The following is a 22,524-nucleotide window of genomic DNA, read 5'->3' as shown; positions in this document are numbered from 1 at the left end:
ATTAACTCAGACTCATGAGCTGAATCATCCCCCTCAGTATTCGTTACGATGTCACTAACTTTCCGTATTGATGATATATAGGGAACAGGGCCCTTTGGCGCTCAATATTAACCCTAAGACCAGCCCTAGGTAAGTTGGAAAAGATTATAACGGCGCCATCATGTGACTTTCAACCCAGGTAACATTAAGGTCCCGGTTACTACTTACTGATGTAAGTACGTAGTCGTTACGTTCTCCGCCAACAGATCAAACGCGGCACTCTACTGGTCTCTGGTATTCTACTGGTCTTTTCTTCTCTCGCGTGAGTTATGACGTCATGACCGACTTCCCAACATTGCAGGCTGATCACCAGATTGTCCAAAAGTAAGAATATCCGGGTTTAGGAAGGCACGTTAAGCCGTTGGTTCTTGTTACTACTTATTGATGTAAGTAAATGAGCCATGTCAGGGGCCTTTGGCGGCTCAATAGTAACCCTGACACCAGGGTTGATGAGGTTCGTATCCACCACGTAACTCACGCGATAGAAGACTCCAGCAGGGCTAATATGCGCAACGTAATAAAATTATCCATCGATTCAATACATTTTGTCGAAATTGATAAGTTTGGTTTTCCCTAACATGCTTGCCACGTGATTTTGTTAGTATTTTGACAGAACGACATGACTTATTTGGGTTCACATATTAGCATTAATCGACAAAATGACATAATTATATCGTCAGAATCGTTAAAATGACCGTGACAATTTGTTTTACGTTGCGCATGATACCTGTAGGTATCCATGGCCTTAATTCTTACCCGGATTGAAATTAATCGAAAGAAAAGGAGGTTCTGTTGAAGTAAATCACACCAAGATATGATTCTTCTAAAAGGTCTCATCGTAGATGTCACAATAAGGAAACGAAGGAGTCACAATCGTAACTGGCTTGGGAAAATATGATGATGATACTCGTAGAAATAATAATGATGATGAAGACCATGAAAGACTTACCCCTACCAAGGGCTGCGAGCAAACCCGTTGTGACGCATGCTACAAATATCACCAATTCGAGATACGTCAGCATACAACAGGTCACGGGTCTCCGCGCGAAGCACCTCCCCTAACTCCTTCAGGCTCCTGGCTCTCACACGAATTGGCGAATTAGGCGAATGTAAAATGGGAATTTGCGTTAGTGATTTTCTTTGACGGAATTTTCTTCACGATTTTTTGGAGATTCAGATAATTAAGTGGACGGTTAAGGTGGAAAGGTGTGAGAAATTGACGCTTTAGGCTTGGGTTTCGGATTTAAGTTCAGATTTGTTCCAAAGAAATGTTGAGGACTGGATAGTAGATGTTTGATTGAGCGAAAAATTTGAAGATTCGATGGACTTTTTTTGGAAACGACGATTGCAGTAAAAGCTGGATTAGTTTAAAAGGAATGTTTCAAATGTAAAGATTTTTTCGTTCAAAACAGTTTAAGTTTGTTCAGGACAGTAAGGTTGAGTTTAGATTCTCGGAACGTTAAACATACACGGATACGTGTTAAGAGTTACAGATGAGTTCGGAGCAAATTCGGATTGAAAACAAGTCTTATTTATTTGTTCATTTAACACTATTTCTGTTCTTGGAGACGACACAAAAGTTGACCGCGTGAATTCACATTTCACTATCACTGAATCTTACTTCACTTGATCACCATTTAGCAAGGCAACTAAATATAGTCTACCACTGCAGCCCAAGGCCGTTCAAACATCCAAAATTCCACTTGCACTGTCACTAAATATTTATCACCAAAACTTGTCTATTGCTGTCAATCGTAAAGAATCGGGGCCATTTCTAAAAAAATAAAAGTATTTTACACATTTTTGGCGGGAAGGCGTAAGGATCCAAAGATGGCGGAATTGTTTTAGGTTATACCGGGCCGTGCGGCCATTTCGCGCGGGGTTTTCTACTTTTTTTCGCAAAACAAATGGCGTTATAATTAAGATATAGGCGCGAGCGCACATAGGAGACTGCTCAGGCGCCAGGGAGAGGTGTATAGCCAAAAAGCACTGCCAAGGGTATAGCGAGGTAAGGAAGACGAAATGGCCCCCATGGCCCATGACGGAATTATCATTTGTATTGGTATTGGCACTCTAAAAGAATACGAAATGTAAGGTCGTTGACCCCTGACCTTGACCTGTCTTTGAGATATTCGAGAAAGTTCGTACGCGCGCCGAGTTTTTTCAAAATTTTTTTTCCGAAAAACTATAAAAGCTAGAAGGATGGGACCAATTGCGTATAATTAGGGATACTTTGAAAAATATTCTGTATTTTTTTCAGAGTTCTGGTGAAATGACAACTGTGCAAAATAATTAAACAAAATATAAATATATTTTTTTAGTACTGTTCTATTATGTTTACCGCGCCAAAAAAAATATATAATACTCTTTGATTTATATACTTACACCACACAAAAACTGATCAAAATCAAAGAGGCGCTTCTTGAGTAATTATGAATTTACTTAGTGTGCGTACGGCTGGTAGGAACTAATTAAAGAGGTCGTTTTTAGATTAATTATTATAATTACATGTTAAACAGAATTTTAATCATCATCATCACTATTTTCATTTATTACAACATTGATTGCATCATTTGAAAATATTTTCGACAGAATTTCAGCAGGACGTAAAATGCGAGATAGATATCTCGCATGAGCTAAATAATATAATTATTACACTTGCGATATATGAAAATCGACTTGCGAAAATCGTATTTTGGGCAAAAGAAAACCCATTTATGCAAACTGTTTACAATCTGTACTACGAACGGGTTTATAGTTGATTTTGCTGGGCCAATTTATGGTACGGAAAATGATGCCACTATTATGAAGAAAGTGCTACAGGATGCTAAACTTAAAACTCTAGTTCGTAGTACAAATTGTAAACGGTTTGCATAAATGGGTTTTCTTTTGCCCAAAATACGATTTTCGCAAGTCGATTTTCATTGCCGCAAGTGTAATAATTATATTACTTAGCTCATGCGAGATATCTATCTCGCATTTTACGTCCTGCTGAAATTCTGTCGAAAATATTTTCAAATGATGCAATCAATGTTGTAATAAATGAAAATAGTGATGATGATGATTAAAATTCTGTTTAACATGTAATTATAATAATTAATCTAAAAACGACCTCTTTAATTAGTTCCTACCAGCCGTACGCACACTAAGTAAATTCATAATTACTCAAGAAGCGCCTCTTTGATTTTGATCAGTTTTTGTGTGGTGTAAGTATATAAATCAAAGAGTATTATATATTTTTTTTGGCGCGGTAAACATAATAGAACAGTACTAAAAAAATATATTTATATTTTGTTTAATTATTTTGCACAGTTGTCATTTCACCAGAACTCTGAAAAAAATACAGAATATTTTTCAAAGTATCCCTAATTATACGCAATTGGTCCCATCCTTCTAGCTTTTATAGTTTTTCGGAAAAAAAATTTTGAAAAAACTCGGCGCGCGTACGAACTTTCTCGAATATCTCAAAGACAGGTCAAGGTCAGGGGTCAACGACCTTACATTTCGTATTCTTTTAGAGTGCCAATACCAGTACAAATGATAATTCCGTCATGGGCCATGGGGGCCATTTCGTCTTCCTTACCTCGCTATACCCTTTCACAATCAGTAAGCGATATTCGGATAGATAAAGTGTACGTATAGACATTTGCTAGAGATGTCGAGAATCGATTTGTTTTATCGATTATATTCGATTAAATTGTAAACTAATTTGGCTTTTGACTCAATTTAAGAGTGGGAAGAGTAATTTACTATTTATTTAATTTGTCTGATGAACTTGGAATAAAGAGCAGAGCCATGGTGGCCTAGTTGGAAGAACGCTTGACTCTCACTGTGAGGTCCCAGGTTCGAAGCCCAGCACGGGTCTAAACCAATAATTTCGGAATTTGGTTTTGAATTCATGTTCGGATCATAAATGATTCACGTGAACTTAGATCCAAACATTGTATTCTACAAAAAACCTCCTCCTTTTTTGAAGTCGGTAAGAAACCGACTTCAAAAAAGGAGGAGGTTTTCAATTCGACCGTATATTTTATTTTTTTTATTAGAAAGATTTTGAAGTCGGTCCACCAACCTGAGTGGAGCAATGTGGTGAGGCCTGTGCCCAGTTATGTTTATTTTTTTAATTTTAACTAATTAAACTGTTGGGGTAGCGATGCTAAAAAAATTATAGCGGAAATCGGACGTCGTTTAAGAGAGTGGAGATGACCCCCGTGCCGGATTGTTCTTGGCGCAAAGGTTGTCCATTGCTGTACAGCGAGGAAATGCGGCTAGTGTAATGGGCACCTTCGCGCCCGGATTAGTCAGAGGCGGGCATTTTGACGAGTGCAGTAAATAGCATCATTTTTTGTTAATTATTGATGTCATTTCGTGTTTAGTGTTTAAGTTTTGGTATATAAAAGCCTATATACGTCCCACTGCTGGGCACAGACTGTCCTTTGTTTTGTAAGGACTTTTCAGGCTTGAATCACCTGATTGTCCGAAGAAGTAAGTTGATTCCGTGCTTCGGAGGGCACGTTAAGCCGTTGGTCCCGGCTATTAGCCGTAAATAAAATTAAAACTATTAAAAAAATAGACTGTAGCCAATAGTCAATTAGTCTGAATACATCACTATAGTGCGAGGTCCCTGTCACCCACATGGTCACTAAACGCATGCTTCACACCCTGTCAACAGACATCGACTTGCATAATATTGTATCATACACTTGCGTGTATGACTACATTCTCAATTCAGCTTATCAGAGGTACATCCATCGCAAGATGAATTAAGTACCCACACCTCACCGAGCTTTCTGTTAGACCAACGTGATAGGTGAGCCGTATCGCCGTCTATAATGGTCGAGACAAAACAACTCATTGGTGCAAAACCGGTACCGGGTTTTTTTTTTACCTTTGATGGGTTTGCTCTTGGCCCCAGACTTGCCCGAAGGCATTGACGAGGCCTAAGATGGAGCTCGCCCAGAAGGTGCCTGTTCACTCTGGCCTTGAAAGCACCCGGGTTATATGCATTCGGAAATACAGAAGACGGCAGAGAATTCCACTCCCTAGCAGTGCAATGAAGGACGATGCGAAGCGCTTTGTGCGAATAGTTGGGATATCCACCAAATAGGGATGGAACCCACCCGTACGTCTGGAAGTCCGAAGGTAAAAAAGGGATGGTGGAATGAGCTCGTGTAGATTCGAAACGGCGTTTCCAGTCTGCAATATCCTAACCAAACTAGGTATTACAAAGTGTATTTACTAAGAGAATCTTAAAAATTCCGCCATAAGACGCCTTAAGCCATTCCCAAATCCCTAACCTAACCTCACTTTTAGAATTCCATTAATCAAAGTTGACATAAAAAACGTTTTTTTTTCAATATCTCCGAAACTAGCAAACGTATTTCGGAAATTCTTTCACTGTTACAAAGCTTAGATTCTGCCTTAACATAAGCTACATTTTTTTAAAATAAAAACAGAATTTTTTGGCGGAAAAAGTGCAAATATATAAAGACACCGCGGAGAAAATTACCAAAACCGTTCGATCGCGCTATTTCGCTCACAAAACACAAAAAAAGCTTGTCACTAGAAATATTTGCTGTTCAAAAATGCACAAATATTATATTACTATCGAAACCGGATAAACTACATCGAAAAAAACTATGACGTTCAGTATTCAGTTTTTGAAAAGATGCGTTGACATGTTGTGGCCAGTTTGATAGCCAACGAGTTTTTTTTCTTAAACTCTATTTGACATTATATTATTTTGTTAAAAGAGATTTTATTTTAACGTTTTTCGATAAAAATGTAAGGAGATTTTAAGTATGTATGTGAACTCTTTAAAAGAAAGCTTTTTTTAGAGTCAGTTTTCACTAACATAGTTGTCTCGACCATTATAGACGGCTCACCTATCACGTTGGTCTAACAGAAAGCTCGGTGAGGTGTGGGTACTTAGTTCATCTAGCGATGGATGTATCTCTGACTATCCGGTATATATGTAGGAAAGTGAGAATACTATGGAAGGATAAAGAATGGGAATTTGATTGTTTATGGTATTAATGGAGGATGGTTAATGAATGGGACGTAAGGCAGTTTTAAAAAGTAAGAAAGGCGAGTGCATGGTGGGATTATTTATTTATTTATTTATTTATTTATCGGTCGGGTTAGAGGATTTTGTTAAAACTAATTAAAATATAAGGAGTAAAGATATTCAAAATATCCCGTGTTATTTCTATCTCTCTCTCTCTATTTAAGAGCTGCGCTCTTGTCGGTGGAGTAATCGCCATTCCTCTCTTCTTCCCGCCAAAACCTTCACCTCCCGATACGACACGACCTGCACCTTCTCTTTTATTTGTTTCATAAATGTTTGTTCTCCTAGGTCTACCCCTTCCTCTCTTCCCTTCAATAATATTTGTATAATATTTGTTATTTCTGTATGTTTTACCTTACGACGTACAATGCAAACGAAACGAATGATCTATCATTTATTTTCAAGTAATCTCCCTTTGACGTTATGTTACGTGGACATATAAACGTCAAAATCGTCATAACGTGCGGTTACTATGTTTACTACAGGGAGAAATCGCAGCGAACAGTTCTCATTTCGCCCTTGACACAATTGTTATGTAAAAATATCAATGAAAAGTTTTGAGAATCCATTTCAGAATGTGAAAAAATCTGTTTCTTTGAATCGACCACGAATCTTTACGATTAAACATAAGTTCTAGTGAAAACCGTTTCTTTTTCGAAATATCAAATCACTTGGCCGCGGAATTATTAGTAGTTTTCTTTTCAGTTTGATTTCCGACCACATCGACACTGACATAATTATGGCTGTAAGATTAAGCGACCCATTGCCATTAAAAAAAAAAAATTACAGGTCCAGGCGAAAACAGATCTGTCAAAAATCAACGACAACACAATATAGATAGTAAACTATTTTTCGCGTCGGGAATCGTCTTTAGTTTATGGTAATAAGTCGCTTAATCTTACAATCATATCTGCCAGCGTCTAAGTGATTAAAAACAAAGTGACAACTAGCAAAATAGGCCTGCAGAGCAAAGTATTCACCCCCTCCCTTCGTACGTACGCCAATGCAATTATCAAGACCGAGAAACACTCTAAAACCGGACTCACTGCGACATAACCTCAAAATGCACTTAATAACCTCAAAATTCCCGCGTTTTTCGCAAAACGGCCGCGCGCTTTTTACTTTTTTTTCGCACGTGGCTAATAAAACTGTCCGTTCGGCTAGTGCTTCCCAGAGTTATTTTATTTTAAGAACATTTCGCCAGAGTATTTATAGCATGGAGTTTCTATACTGGCGAGTTGGCATAATGTCATCTAAGTGTTTAGGAGTAAAATGACCTAAATCTTTTAGTATGCGTTTAGTTTTTTTTTTTAGAATACGTTAGTTTGTTAGTGGTGTTTATAGATGTAAAACAACCGATTTAAAACGTTTTAAACTGTTGAAAATTCGCCTACAATAATAAAAGAACTGTGTTTTAAAACTTCATTATGGGCAATTTTTGGTCACCTGACGTCATGTTTCGTTTTAATTAGTTTATAGAATATCAATAGAAAGTACCTACGACGGACCAACTAGAACTATACATACATACATAAACTCACGCCTATTTCCCACCGGGGTAAGCAGAGACTATAGAATTCCATTTGCTTCGATCCTGACACACTTCTCTTGCTTCCTCCACATTCATCAATCGCTTCATACACGCACGCCTGTTCAGAGTAGATCGTACTAAACCTTTTCTAAGGACATCTCCAATTTGGTCATCGTAAGAACTTTCGCCAACCCAACAACCAACTAGAACTATACACGCTTAGTATATTATTGTCAATAACAGTATAATTCTCTCTCTCTCTCTCTATTTAAGAGCTGCGCTCTTGTCGGTGGAGTAACCGCCATTCCTCTCTTCTTCCCGCCAAAACCTTCACCTCCCGATACGACACGACCTGCACCTTCTCTTTTATTTGTTTCATAAATGTTATCCTAGGTCTACCCCTTCCTCTCTTCCCTTCAATTTTTCCTTCTATAATGTTTGTTATAAATGAATCGTGTCGTATCAGGTGGCCAATCATATTTCCTCTCCGGTTACAGTATAATTACACATTCAAAAATTCTTTACACTGTTTATAGTTACTCCGTTATATCCCTACCTAGGTAAAATCAAGAAAATGTAGATATAATTAAGAAAAACATAGTCATCATCAGCAGCAGTTTTAAACCGAAAACAATGGTTGATTTCGGTTTTAAACGTATTGGTTTAAATGGTTTAAACCGGCTTTACATCTACAAGGTGTTAGTGACATCGTAACGAATACTCAGGGGGATGATTCAGACCATGATTCTGGGTTAATATCAAATGGAATTTTCCGTCGCAAAATCGTGTCTTTTTTAGTTTTTTTAAATTGATATTAACTGAGAATAATCAACTGAATCATCCCCCTCAGTATTTGTTACGATGTCACTAGTACGGTCACGAGCATTAATATGTATACACTTTGGTACCATGTCACATTAACTTTTTTGACAAATTGAACTGTAAGTCTCACTAAATGTCAAATATGTTAGTGCGACAGAGTCCTAAAGTAGGTACGTTATATTGCTCATGACTGTACCCTGTATAGTGGTGTATGATCACTGCCCTATTTCTCCTTAAAAATTAGCATGGAGAATCCTACACGGACAAGAGCTTGCCTCTTAAATTAGTGATGATGATGTTTTGACCTACGACGTACTATGCAAACGAAACGAATGATTCACAATTTATTTTCAAATAATGACTTTGGGATATTTTCAAAATTAATGCTCTCTAATTTTACTTTCCATTCAATCTCGAAGCTTCCATTTTGAGTAGGTAGATGTTGATTAACCGCCAAAAGTAGCTCTGGTTTGGTCGGAGTTTCGTCCACCATTCATGTATAGGGTTGACATACATACATACATGCATACATAAACTCACGCCCGTAATCCCTAATGGGGTGGGCAGAGCCACAAGTAATCAAAGACAACTTGCAGCCACTGTTGATACGATGTCGTAAGCTGGATATGATGAACCTTATGGTGATAAGGGATCAGCCTATCGCCCATAACATTAGTCCATCATGTTAGAGGACACAATCCCTCTGTCGGTTATAGGGTTGCCAACCCCTGAAATGCAAAGGCGTTATATAAGGCTCCGTCATCCAGTGGTTGAGCGTTGGGCTCACGATCCGGAGGCCCCGGAGTATCACAAAAATCACTCTGTGATCCCTAGTTTGGTTAGGACATTACAGGCTGATCACCTGATTGTCCAAAAGATGATCCGTGCTTCGGAAGCACGTTAAGCCGTTGGTCCGGTTACTACTTACTAATGTAAGTGCGTTGTCGTTACATGAGTCACGTCAGGGGTCGGCGGCTCAATAATAACCCTGACACCAGGGTTGATGAGGCTGGTATTCCACCTCACAACCCACACGATATAAGAAGTTATATAAGGCTAAGGCCGGACATTTTGCCCTCAAAGCCGGAGATGTTTCTCTACATACATACATAAACTCACGCCTATTTCCCACCGGGGTAAGCTGAGACTATGGAGTCCCATTTGCTTCGATCCTGACATACTTCTCTTGCTTCCTCCACATTCAGAGTAGATCGTACTGAACCTTTTCTAAGGACATCTCCAATTTGGTCAATGTAAGTCCTTCTAGGTCTTCCATCAACTTTCGCTTTCGCAATTCTATTATCCTTCATCCGCTCTACGTGTCCAAACCAACTTAATATTCCCTTCTCAATCTTAGTCACTATATCATCTTTTACACCACATCTGTAATAACCAAACACACTGTTTTTTAACAGCCAAACACACTGTTTTTATAACAGCCAAAGATACTGTTATTTTTAATCATATTACTTTCGGACAATCTGGTGATCAGCCAGTAATGTCCTAACCAAATTAGGGATCACAAAGTGATTTTTGTGATATGTCCCCACCGGGAATCGAACCCGGGACCTCCGGATCGTGAGCTCAACGCTCAACCACTGGACCACAGAGGTCGTTACTTGGAAATTCAGTCACTTCCGAGTGAGGGTCAAGCGTCTTTTCGACTGAGCTACCACGGCTCGCGGCGGATATTAGCAATTGTTATTAGTGGTAAAATAATGTGTAGACACCTGCGCAGGCGACCTCAATACAAATGGCAACGACCGTTCTTTTAATACACTCAGGCGGTTGAACTTTTAGTCGAGCCATAGAATACACACGTGCATAACTTCACGCCTATTTCCCGTTGGGGTAGGCAGACTACGGAATTGGGTAATTTCGCAGGTCAAAGAATTAAAGAAATTATGAAATTCTGATTACTAAATAAAAACAGACCTGGAACCTGACAGAGGGCAAAAGTAACTGTCAGTACTATTCAGAGGCGGTGGACAGGAGTCCTAGTCCGGCTTTGTAATAGACTACTCTGGGCGCCATCCCACTTGCGTCAGACAGAGTACTGCGGAAGGCAAGAGGGAAACCACTACCCTATTTTTCCCTAAAAAGTAGCAATCATGCTACACCGACAAGAGCGTGGCTCTTAAATTGAAGATGATAATGCGAACACACGTACATAACAACACGCATTTCCCATTTATTATTTCCCATTGGGGTGGGCAGACTACGGAATTGGGTAATTTCCTACTTTAGAGATAAATTATGAAATTCTGATTACTAAATAAAGACAGATCTAAAGGTGACAAATACGTTTACTTGTTTTCTATTTGAGTGACTTATTTATATATTTTAATAAAGAAAAATGTAATCATAACTGCGACATTTTGTCACGTTTTTCTATGACGTCACAGTGTGCTTTTTCATACAAATTCCATAGTGTCTTGACGTTTTAAAGTAACTGATTTGACTAGTTGGAAACAAGCCTGTTCCATTTACCTGTGGGCTTAGCACCGTAAGCACGCGACTCTTTGTCGCCTCGACAGAGATCATCTGTCTCTTTCTGTGCAGTACTGTGAGAGAGTGACGGGTGACGTATGTCGAGGCGAGATAGAGTCCTGCGCTTACGGTGCTAAGCCCGCTGGCCTTTCGTTAGAACATCCAAACACTAGTCAAAACGACATAAAAAAGCAATAGAATAAAGTGTGGTTTAGAGCCAGAACTAGGATTCAAACCCGTGACACGATGTACAAGTCACGCGTTTTCCGAATTATTTTTTTTTATTTTATTTTTGACAAGCGGCCGCCCGCGATTTCGTCCGCGTAAATTTCGGTTTCCGCGGTAAGAATTTCCGATTTTTTTAAAATTGTTACAGCCTGTGTGTTTTTCTGATGTATAAGCTTCGTTTATGTAAAGTTTCATTAAAATCCATTCAGTAGTTTTTGCGTGAAAGACTAACAAACATCCAAACACCCATACTCACAAACTTTCTCATTTATAATATTAGTAAGAGTAAGATTTGTATTTTTTTTCTTTTAGATTTTTTTAATCTATGATAAACAGTGTTAACGAACAGCAAACCTAATCAAAATCAGGATATTGTAATGAGTAGCCACAAAAAAAAATGAGAGCTTATTTTTTTGTTGCGATAAACGAATAAAAAAATAGAAGGAAAAGTTTTACAAACACATGGCAACATCGATCACAACTGTCCAATCACAAAGCGCTATTGCCACCAATGTTGCCATTTAAGTGCTCGAGTGCTCTATCGAGACAACCAAAAGAAACAATCAATAATAGCAACCCTAAACCTTAAAGAAGGATTATTTTCCAACGAATCTGGCAGACCGACATTAAATGGTTGACAGTTGGAAAACTACCTCCATCTCTTTCTTGCACTCAGCGTAAGTGAAGGACGGCACTACTTTTAGAGCTGTCAAACTATCAACATGATCATCAGCCCATTAATGTCCCCACTGCTGGGGCACGGGCCTTCCCTACGGATGGATAGGGAGATCGGGCCTTAAACCATCACGCGGGCCCAGTGCGGATTGGTGGTTATTAACGACTGCTAATGCAGCCGGGACCAACGGCTTAACGTGCTTTCCGAAGCACGGAGGAGCTCGAGATGAAAACTTTTTTGTTTGTGGTCACCCATCCTATGACCGGCCTTTGCGAAAGTTGCTTAACTTCAACAATCGCAGACCGAGCGCGTTTACCGCTGCGCCACCGAGCTCCTCAAACTGTCAAACTATACATTATTAGAATTAGACAGCAGGACGGAGATATCGTTCAGCGCCTAGTACGAAAGAGAGGCAAGACATGTCCCTTTCACACTAACCGTATACAGCCTAATACCAAAACAGACGAGAGATATACATCATTCTAAACCATGTTCAGTTAAAAAAATGTCTTCCATTTTTTTCGTATGCTAGAAAAAAAATCAAACTACACAACGCTTAAACGAAATCACAAGACGAAAGTGTGTGTTGGCGTAAGATACTGATGTGCTGGTACGAAGCGAAAACTCGTTCGAAAGGCCATAAAAAATCAAAAGAAAAAAATAAAATTAAAAAAAAGTTAAAAGTTACCGCCTAAGGCATGCGCGTGTATGGTAACTTATAGTTGTAATTATTAGATAAAAAAATAAATCAAAAATCGTTTTTTCAATGTAAAATCACCAGAGAACACTTACTTTCATTTTTTTTTAAATTGTATTCTTCAATTATACAGGGTGTTAGTGACATCGTAACGAAAACCGAGGGATGGTTCAGACCATGATTCCGAGTCGATATCAAGTAGAATTTTCCGTTGCAAAAGTATAGAACTAAAATAATTTAAAAAAAAATCATTAATTTTCTGACAGGAAAAAATCCACTTGATATCAACTCAGAATCATGGTCTGAATCACCCCCCTCAGTATTTGTTCCTCCTCAATATTGAAGGCGATGATTCAGCTCATTATTCTGAGTTAATTTCAAGTGGAATTTTCCATCGCAAAAGTATAGCACATACAACCGATTCTAGGATATTTTTGCGTTAACGGTAATAACTTCCGATGTTGGAAGAACTATCCAAAGTCGGTTGAAAAATTCTAACACTTCCGAATTTTTGTTCACCAAAACATTTTGTATTAAGTATTCTCTGATAATATGATACTACATTGAAAATAATAGTTTGTTTTTCAAAATACTAACCATAAAAGGCCTCAAATTCGAACCGTTCGAACAAATTTTCGCTTAAAAAAAGCGGTTTCCACTTACCGCTTTGATGTCTTCAACATCCTTTGCATCCAACACCTTCCTTCTAGAAGACGGAGTGTCAGGACTCGAGTCTTCTCCGCTGAACGTGGATTCTGTGCTCGTCTCCATAGACTTCACGCCTTCATCTTCTTTCCCTTGTTCCCTTTCTGTTCTCTTCTTCAAGAAGTTCTCATGTTCGAAGGTCTTGTTTTCGAACCCAGTGCCGCTTGGAGATTCAACGTCATTATCGAGGACTAAACTATCGTCTTCTGAGTCCATGTACTTAAGATTGACCTTTGATTTTGGTTTCACATCATTCTTGGACAGTTCTTCGTTTAGTACGTTGTTGAGTTCAACTTGTTTTGAGCTCTTTGGTGACCCAGATGCGATTGGCTGAGAGATCTGGATGTAAGAGGCAAAGTTAGACGTGTGTTTTGGTGTTTTAACCTGTTTCTCTATATCGTTTTTGATTCCTTTAACTTTGTCAGCTTTTTTATCTTCTCCGTTCTCAACTTGGATCACAGTGGATTTTTCTAGAATCTTGCCTATAGGATTGTTTGGGTCGAGCTGGTTTTTAATGCTGGCAAGTCTGTCTGGCAATTTTGATGTTAAAGAAGTGGACATAGAGTTGTTTTTCTCGGCAGAAGGCTTGGCCAGGGATACTGGTTCGGATATCGTTTTGCTGATAGAAAGATCTGAGTTCGAATTCGATCGACTGGAGGAAGAATCCCATTTGTTGAACCCATTTTTTTCGTGAGGTAAGTGTATGGGCACGGGTTTGTCGTCTTGAACAACCTTGGTGTAACCTACAGTACCGTTCTCGCAATTTTTCAGGTGATTCAAATACTGTTCAACGGAAGACCTTCCGTATTTCGACTCGTTAGCTGGGAGCTTGGTCACCGCCATCTTGTGGTCGAATCTTTTGCGGATTTCCGAGACAGACGGTACTTCGTTCCCGTTGGTGTCTTTCACGCCGTTGGTCACCCGTTTGAGGCCCGGCGACGGGGAGTCCTTATAGCGTCGCTCTGGCCTCTGGTGTTGCCAAAAAACACTTATGTTGTTTTTTTACAATGGTATGCGCATGAGTGTGTGTTAGTTCAAGTCATGCCAGCACGATCGTGGTAACTAGAGTTACTAATTGCTGTTGAAAGGCAAACTGTCTTTAGCGGTAGAATTAAACGGTAAAAAGATTTAGGAAAGTGGTTGTATCATTTCGCAGAATTTAATTTACATTTTGGTCTGGCAAATTGGGGTCAAATAAAAGCAATTAATTTGAAAAAGCAATATCGCTATTTGATATTGTAGTAAATGTCAATTAGCAATATTATCACTAGTGTGCAAAGCTAAAATCATTGGGAAATTGTTTTTAAACATTTTTATAACCAAAAAATATACCTATTAAATTCCTAATCTATTTTTAAAGTAACTTTCTGTAGAAACACTTTGTGTTTGTGTGAAATCGAAAAATCTTTCTGCGAAATGACACTCGTTCGCTTGATAATTATTTCGTTTCGCATAAAGACTGTCTGCCATTCTATGAGGTGATATGACTGTGCTTGTTAATGAACATACACACACACACGCACAATACGGTTGTGTGCCTGCGAAATGTTGACCACATTATGGTCAATTTTATTGTTAATTATATTAATATTATTTTTTAGAAATATTGTAATAAACGATGACTATTTAAAATGTTATATAATTTCATATAATGTGACTTAATTGTAATTTGTTGTGAATTACAATTGTAATTTTAAATTTATTTATTTCAATGTAATGTATTTTAATCGAATGTTAATATAATAATAGTATTTTATGCAACAGTTGTATAAGAAGGGTCAAAAAATGCGAGTGGCGTGAGTTGCGATGTGAGCCTTGGCCAACATCGCAATAAGAGACGCCACGAGCATTTTTTGACCTAGTTATACAACGTTACATACAATACTTTTTCTACGACGACGTCATTTTTCCTTTTTATTTTATACTTTTTAGTGTTTTGAAACGAAACACAAAAATTTTCCAATTTATTTTCCAACGCGCGGGAAAATGGCGGCAAATGTATACTTTTTTTTATAGTATATCTATGGCACCAAACAAAGTAAAGGTGCCACCAGTTTCCAGGTCAAAAAAAAAAAAAACAACAACAATGCTTTTTTGGCGACAGTATAGTACAGTTACACTTTGTAAACAATGCTTTTATAGGCCATAGAGCGTACACTTTTTCAAAGAGTTTAATTATGTATGTACTTATATTAGACTTTTTGGTTATTTAAATGCCAGATTAAAGTAGAGGAGTAGAAAAAAATAATAATGTAATTTATGATTGATATTTAAACAGTAAACGAAACATATGACCTTATTACTTTTTTTAATTTACGTTTGCATAGATGGCGATATGGTTATCGTATTGAGTTATACTACACCTATCTATGTTCTAAATAAGAACTGTTTCTTTTTTGGTGTTATATATACGTCTGGAAAAAGTGGTCCTAAATAACATCTAACTGGCCTCTACAAGGTCGTCGTTGGAAAGAGAAGGGGGAGGCCTTTGCCCAGCAGTGGGACATCAATTAGGCTACAGAAAAAAAAAATAGGTGCAATAGTCTGCAAGATTCTCATTAGCCATTATCGACTAACAAAATACCTACATATGGATGATTTTTAGTCTGAAATAAATGATTCGATTTGAAATGCAAATGTAAAGGCAAATGCGATTGAATGCATTCATTACTTGGCCGAACAAATGGGCGACAAGTGCTGCTGATCCCGAAACTGGTTTATAATAGGTGTTAAAAATAAAAATACCTTTTAAAAAAAAAAGGTTAAAAAAAATATTAATTCTTTACTATTTTTAAATTAATTTTGTATTCATCGAACTTCTCTTATTGTCGGACGTGTTTGTAACCTTTGTAATTATCTACTAAATCCGAATTATATACGAAGTGGCAAAACAATCAGCGTTTCTTTTAATACAGTCTGCGAGTGGTGAAATAATCAATCCACACACATTTTAACAATAGAAATATAATAAGGATGAATACCCAGTTTTCAATGAATGCGATTCGCTCAGTAATGCAATCCCTGTATGAATACAGAGTTATTTTATCGCTCATCCTTACGTACGAGTAACAGCCTCTGTGGTCTAGTGGTTAGAGCGTTAAGCTCACGATCCGGAGGTCCGGGTTCGATTCCCGATGGAGACATTGCATTGTCGAAATCACTTTGTGTCCTTTGTTTGGTAAGATGGGGACATTGTCGAGATCACGTGGATCTCAATATCGTTTACATAACAGTTAGTATTTAAAAAAAAACTACCCTTTTCTGACGTGACTTCTGGCATAACTACTTGGCCGGCCAAATGGGGAGTGCTGAGGGCTCTTCACAGATATTACAAATCTACCACAACATTATAACAGCTACATTATTGAACCTACACAAAATGAAACAAAATGTGGAGTTATCTCTGTAAAATATGTCTTCCAACCTTGGCTCTAAGTTTTCTATGTGTATATATTCCGGAATTTGTTACGTAATAGTAATAATAGCGAAGGTTCACCAAGCGACAACCTTTCTAGATACTTCATACTTGTAGTTATAAAACCTTGCTAATTAAAGTTGAATTTACTCTGCACGCTACCTTGAAAGCTGTCTAATTATTGTCAACACACATAAACAATATTAGGTGAAAAATCAGTTACATTTCGCAGAAACACTAACCGTGTAGTATACAAATACTGTTCATTAAATAAATATTTAAAAAAAAAACTCATAATTACCTCAACGATAGTCGCCGCTGTCGAGTTCCTCGCTTTCCGGAGCCTCGAAGCATCAGACGCTGGTGGTCTTCCAATATCGTTCGAGATGGACTTCGACCTGGAAATCTCTCCATAGCTATTCTGGTTCGCTTGCTGCTGTATCCTCTGGGTCAAAGGCACGTAATTCGCCGGCGAATACTTGTTGTACAACTCAGCTGTTGACATAGCCAAAGACGCTGAGCTGATGACATTTCTCTTGGGGTTCCTTGGCGGATCACTTGTCTTACTGCTTTCGCTGCGCGTCGTCGAGATATCCCTCGACCGGCTTTCACTCCTGTCCGATCTGTATCTTGTGCAGATGCCGCTATCGGAGTCAGCCACACTTGGAGCCCGTGACGATCTCGAATATTCCACCAGGGAGGTCTTCCTTTCCCTCTTGCCGTCGACGTCTGAGAACCTGGAGCGGTATTCAGTCGTTCGGTCGCCATACGAGCTTCTTAAAGTTGAGGTCACATAGGTACCACTACTGGATCTGTAGTAAGGCTTGTCCAAGCTGGAGGACGAGGAAAGTGTGGAGCGATATGACCCCGAAAGGCTGGTTGAGGTGGAGTTGTACCGCGAAGGTGAGACTACAGGCATTGTGACTCGCTTAGCTTAGCTTAGTTTTGGCTAAATCTATTCCTTATTCATGCTTAGACTAACTGGGCTTAGATATCTCGGGCTAATCGCGCTTCAATCTCGTCGTGTGCCCGTTGGTTCGCATTTTTGGCGGGCTGCAACAAAAAAAGGTTATTCGAACAACTGCTATGGAAGACATTGGTGCTAATCCTTGTAAATACCATCTAATTTTATTTAAAGTTATATCTGTCATTTTCTTATCCGCCGAAAAGGAAAGGGACGGGTAATCGACAAGCATGAGACTATGGAATTCCATTTGCTCCGATCCTGACACACTTCTCTTGCTTCCTCCACATTCATCAATCGATTCATACACGCACGCCGGTTCAGAGTAGATCGTACTGAACCATTTCTAAGGTCACCACTTCACAAACATTTCAAACATACTTTAGAAAGATCACAGCACAATTGGCGGCTTTATTGTCCTATAGCAATGTCTTCCAGGTGTTTCAATACACTTTTCTATGTAATACAGCCTTGTAGACATCGCGCCAGGCTTTCTAGATTATTCGACACGTTTCTAGGTCGTTGCCTTATGGAAATACCTATTAAACTTCATGACGTCATAGGAATGTGCTAATCTTATCAATCAACATATGATTTTTATGTCATATCTTAGATAGTTACGTTGTTCAACATACCTATCAAATGCTTACGTAAAAATATTATTTAGGTAACATGAATTTCAGAAAGACAATGGTGCTAATTCCTGTAAACACCATCTAATTTTATTTTAGGTTATAGTATCTGCCATTTCCTTATCCGCCGAAAAGGAAAGGGACGGGGAATCGACAAGCATAAAATGAACACACGTCAATTTTAAGCACAATTCTAAAACAACCGTCTAAAAATTTTACATTGGCCAATAGCCCGCCAGAATTATGTTGACAGCACACCTCAAACGGTTTGCATACCAGCGAGATACTTTTTTGGTTCGCCCGGGTTATTCATTTATTTACTCATTCTTCCTAAAATTAAGAGCTGTCAATTATCCGTCCCTTTCCTTTTCGGCGGATAAGAAAATGACGGGTATAACTTAAAGTAAAATTACGAGATGTCTGCAGGAATCCAGTAAGTGGAGCAGCGTGGTGGAGTATGCTCCATACCCCCTCCGGTTGATTGAGGGGAGGCCTGTGCCCAGCAGTGGGACGTATACTATAGGCAGTTTATGTTACTGCAGGAATCGGGGCCATTGGACATTTTTTTTTATTTTATTTATTTTGGGCAACTTACAAGCTACACTCCGCGCATGCTAAGTTACAAATAAAAAAAAAGGTTAAGAGCTAGCTCAATGAGGTACTTACTTTCCAATCGGCATTCCCTAAAAAACACGATAGATGGCGTTGTTATGTTTTTTCTACGTATAAACTTTTAATTTCATGGATAACAGATATACTTTTTTTAATCTTTGTTTTGGGTATAAATGACGACCCTGTTTATTACACCCAGGCACAATTACATCTTCCACCCATTACTATTCTGATCAAAAATAAAGAGAAGCAATATAGGTAGTGTAGCAACATAATTCTATACATAACGTGATCCAAATATCAAGCAATGATTAGTTTTATTATATGGTTCTGCCATTACATTACATTTCTGAATAGTTATGTACCCCAGTCAGGCTCTCGATCTGGAGGTCCGGGTTCGATTCCCGATGGGGACATTGTCGAAACCACTTTGTGAGACTGTCCTTTCTTTGGTAAGGACTTTTCAGGCTTGAATCACCTGATTGTCCGAAAAAGCAAGATGATTCCGTGCTTCGGAAGGCACGTTAAGCCGTTGGTCCCGGCTATTAGCCGTAAAAACACCTCCACCAACCCGCAGTAGAGCAGCGTGGTGGAGTATGCTCCATATCCCCTCCGGTTGATTGAGGGGAGGCCTGTGCCCAGCAGCGGGACGTATATAGGCTGTTTATGTATGTACCCCATGTATGTATCTACCTATCAAGTTAAAACTGAACAACGCCATCTGTCGTGTGTTCGGGGAACGTCGATTGGAAATTCTCTCATTACAAGTAGTCACAGCATGCACACTGTACTCCAGTGAACAACAAAAATAAGACTTCTATCGTATGGGTTGTGAGGTGGAATACCAACCCCCTCCATACCCCCAAGCTCCATACCCCCTCCAGTTGATTAAGAGAAAACCTGTGCCCAGCAGTGGGACTCATACATACATACTCACGCCCGTAATCCCTAATGGGGTGGGCAGAGCCACAAGTAATCAAAGACAACTTGCAGCCACTGTTGATACGATGTAAGCTGGATATGATGAACCTTATGGTGATAAGGGGTCAGCCTATCGCCCATAACATTAGTCCATCATGTTAGAGGACACAAGCCCTCTGTCGGTTTTTACGACATGCCCGGGAAGACAAGCAGCTGAACGTTTATTTGCTCCCAGAGTGGGACTCATATAGGATGTTCTTCTTATGTTAACTCTATTTAAATAAATGTGGTTCAAGTAATATATCTGTTGCCTCTTTCTGACTAAGCATTATACTTTAACCATGATCCGGAGGTCCCGGGTTCGAATCCCGGTAGGGGAATATCACAAAAATCACTCTGTAATCCCTAGTCTGGTTAGGACATTATAGGCTGATCACCAGATTGTCCGCAAGTAAGACAATCTGTGCCTCGGAAGGCACGATAAGCCATTGGTCCCGGTTACTACTTACTGATGTAAGTACGTAGTCATTACATGAGTCATGTCATTGGCCTTTGGCGGCTCAATAGTAACCCTGACACCAGGGTTGACGAGTATGGTAATCTACCTCACAACCCACACGAGAGAAGACTTACTCTAGTTGGAAAAATGCATGAGTTTATGTATGTATGTCTCTCGCAAATCTCAATATATGTACAGTCATGAGCAATATAATGTACCCACTTTAGGACTCTGTCGCACTAACATATTTGACATTTAGTGAGACTTACAGTTCAATTTGTCAAAAGTTAATGTGACATGGTACCAAAGTGTATACATATTAATGCTCGTGACCGTATGAGCCAAATTTGACATGTTTATGTGAAATAGTTTTTGAATTATGAGGGTGGTCAAAAGGAGATTAACCTATAAAGAATCAGTTATTGTATTTTCTATAACATTTGTTTGTTTTGAATAACATGATAAGATATTCATAACTAACTCTTGATGTGGAATTTGTAAACAAAAAGAAAGAATTTAATGAGATTCTTATATGATTTTTCAGATTATTGCCAGAGGCAAATTAAAAATATGTTTGCATGCAAAAATATACCATAAAGTGGGGTAATAAGGGCGTAAAGTACGTCAACTTTTTTGGAATGACTGTATATTTTCGTGGTGCTTTGTAATGGTGGAATTTTTACGTATTTAGTAGGCATATGGCTTCAAGGTCACTAAATGATTGATCCAACAAACTTAATTTTTTCGCCATTTCCATGGTAATATTATTGAAATATCATCACAATAGCAACTTCAATACGTAATTGGATACTTATAGGGCTAGTTTACGTAGTATTTATGGATATAAATATGTAATTTGACACCTCAAAAGAAATTATAATCCGTATTCAAGGGCACGTATTTTTAAAGGCATTTTCGAGGCGGTGCACACACTATTATCACTTTCACACGACACAGCCGGTCGAACATTCGCAAAATCACGAAATACACGTCCAAAAATATACACCGAACATTATTTTTAGACTCAAAAGATGGTTAAGTATGACACACACATTCAGCTATATAATGCGATTTGAGATACTAATTGAATTTTTCCTCACTAACAATCACGTGGAGTGCGTCTGATATTTAATAAATCGATCGCTCGAACACGGTTACTAGCGGAAAAACACGTTATACTTACGGAAAATCAAAAAAATGCCCGCAATACGCACTGTAACTTCAACAATATTTTCTAATCCGTACACTCGACACGGTCAGTTAATTACGTATTTAAATCAAAGCACACGCGTCGAATAAACTTTTCGTCTACACTTTCGTCAAATAATAGATGAAAATGGAGCGTTATCGGCAAAAACTGTTTTCTTGAGAATGTAATTTTAGCTGGCTCGAACCAAGTCTTTTTAGTGTGACGTCACTGAAATTGTTGGCAATCCTATTTTTATGCCACTTCCTTCTCAAGCGAATAAATGTCTTATCGTTTCGGAAATGTCAAGCGAATTCAACTCTTATGATATTCTCATACAGCTCATTAAGCCAATTAGTGTTTAGAACACTTTCGCCAATAAGTGTTGCCGTCTTAAAAATTAAATTAAACTATTCCGTCTCGTTCTTGCGTTTTACTTTTTTTTATTGACACGGATGAGTCATCGCCAGTCAGCTGTCTGTCAACGACAAATGGGAAATTCGTTATTTGTTTGGTAAAATTTTATTTTACACAAAATTAAAATCTAATTTAATTTTTAAATAATGAATTAATAGTCTAAATTATTCATTACAATTACGACAAAACTTAAAAACACTACACGATACTACTATCGTGTAGGCCTATGCCCGAGTTAATAACGCTATTTGATGGCAGATGGCGCTAAACGATAAATTCTAAAAGTATCATTCTACTAGTCAATAGATGACGACATACGTTTTCAAGTTCTGATAAAATAATAAGTAGGTAAACGTATTCTTATGTTGTTGCTTATAAAACAATTTCCAAGATTTTTCTTATTAGTTGTACATGTGTACATAGAAAATCGAACGGCCGTAAAATCTAATGAGGTGGGCTGAGACACAAATATCAGAAGCCAACTTGCAGCCAATTTTGATATAATTGGTAAAATACCTATCTAACTATGATCATTCGGATGGTGACAGGAGATCAACTCATTGCCCATTATAATGGTGCAACGTGTTAGAGAACACATTAGCTGTAAGTAGGTTTAACCTACC

At 38.4% G+C, this 22,524-nt stretch overlaps 1 protein-coding gene across 3 annotated transcripts in view; it reads right to left on the bottom strand.

Annotated features, from left to right (window-relative positions):
* LOC126379127 (uncharacterized) overlaps positions 1-21,706 on the bottom strand; it is a 41,490-nt gene extending 19,784 nt beyond the window's left edge. For 2 of the 3 annotated variants that reach the window (XM_050027754.1, XM_050027756.1), the window contains exons 1-3: positions 21,482-21,706; positions 16,972-17,723; positions 13,214-14,224 (exon numbers count right to left, since the gene is read on the bottom strand). In XM_050027754.1, the coding sequence (XP_049883711.1) occupies positions 13,214-14,224; positions 16,972-17,589 (1,629 nt within the window). In that variant the 5' untranslated portion in view covers positions 17,590-17,723; positions 21,482-21,706. Of the gene's footprint in view, positions 1-13,213; positions 14,225-16,971; positions 17,724-21,161; positions 21,280-21,481 lie in introns of those variants that run through there. The other variant, XM_050027755.1, reaches the window with a different exon arrangement.
* Between the last annotated feature and the right edge of the window lie 818 nt (positions 21,707-22,524).

This window comes from Pectinophora gossypiella, chromosome 28, assembly GCF_024362695.1.
Source record: "Pectinophora gossypiella chromosome 28, ilPecGoss1.1, whole genome shotgun sequence".
NCBI lineage: Eukaryota > Metazoa > Arthropoda > Insecta > Lepidoptera > Gelechiidae > Pectinophora > Pectinophora gossypiella.
Note: the sequence above shows the minus strand (reverse complement) of the source record. Positions and strands in the feature narration are given on the sequence as shown.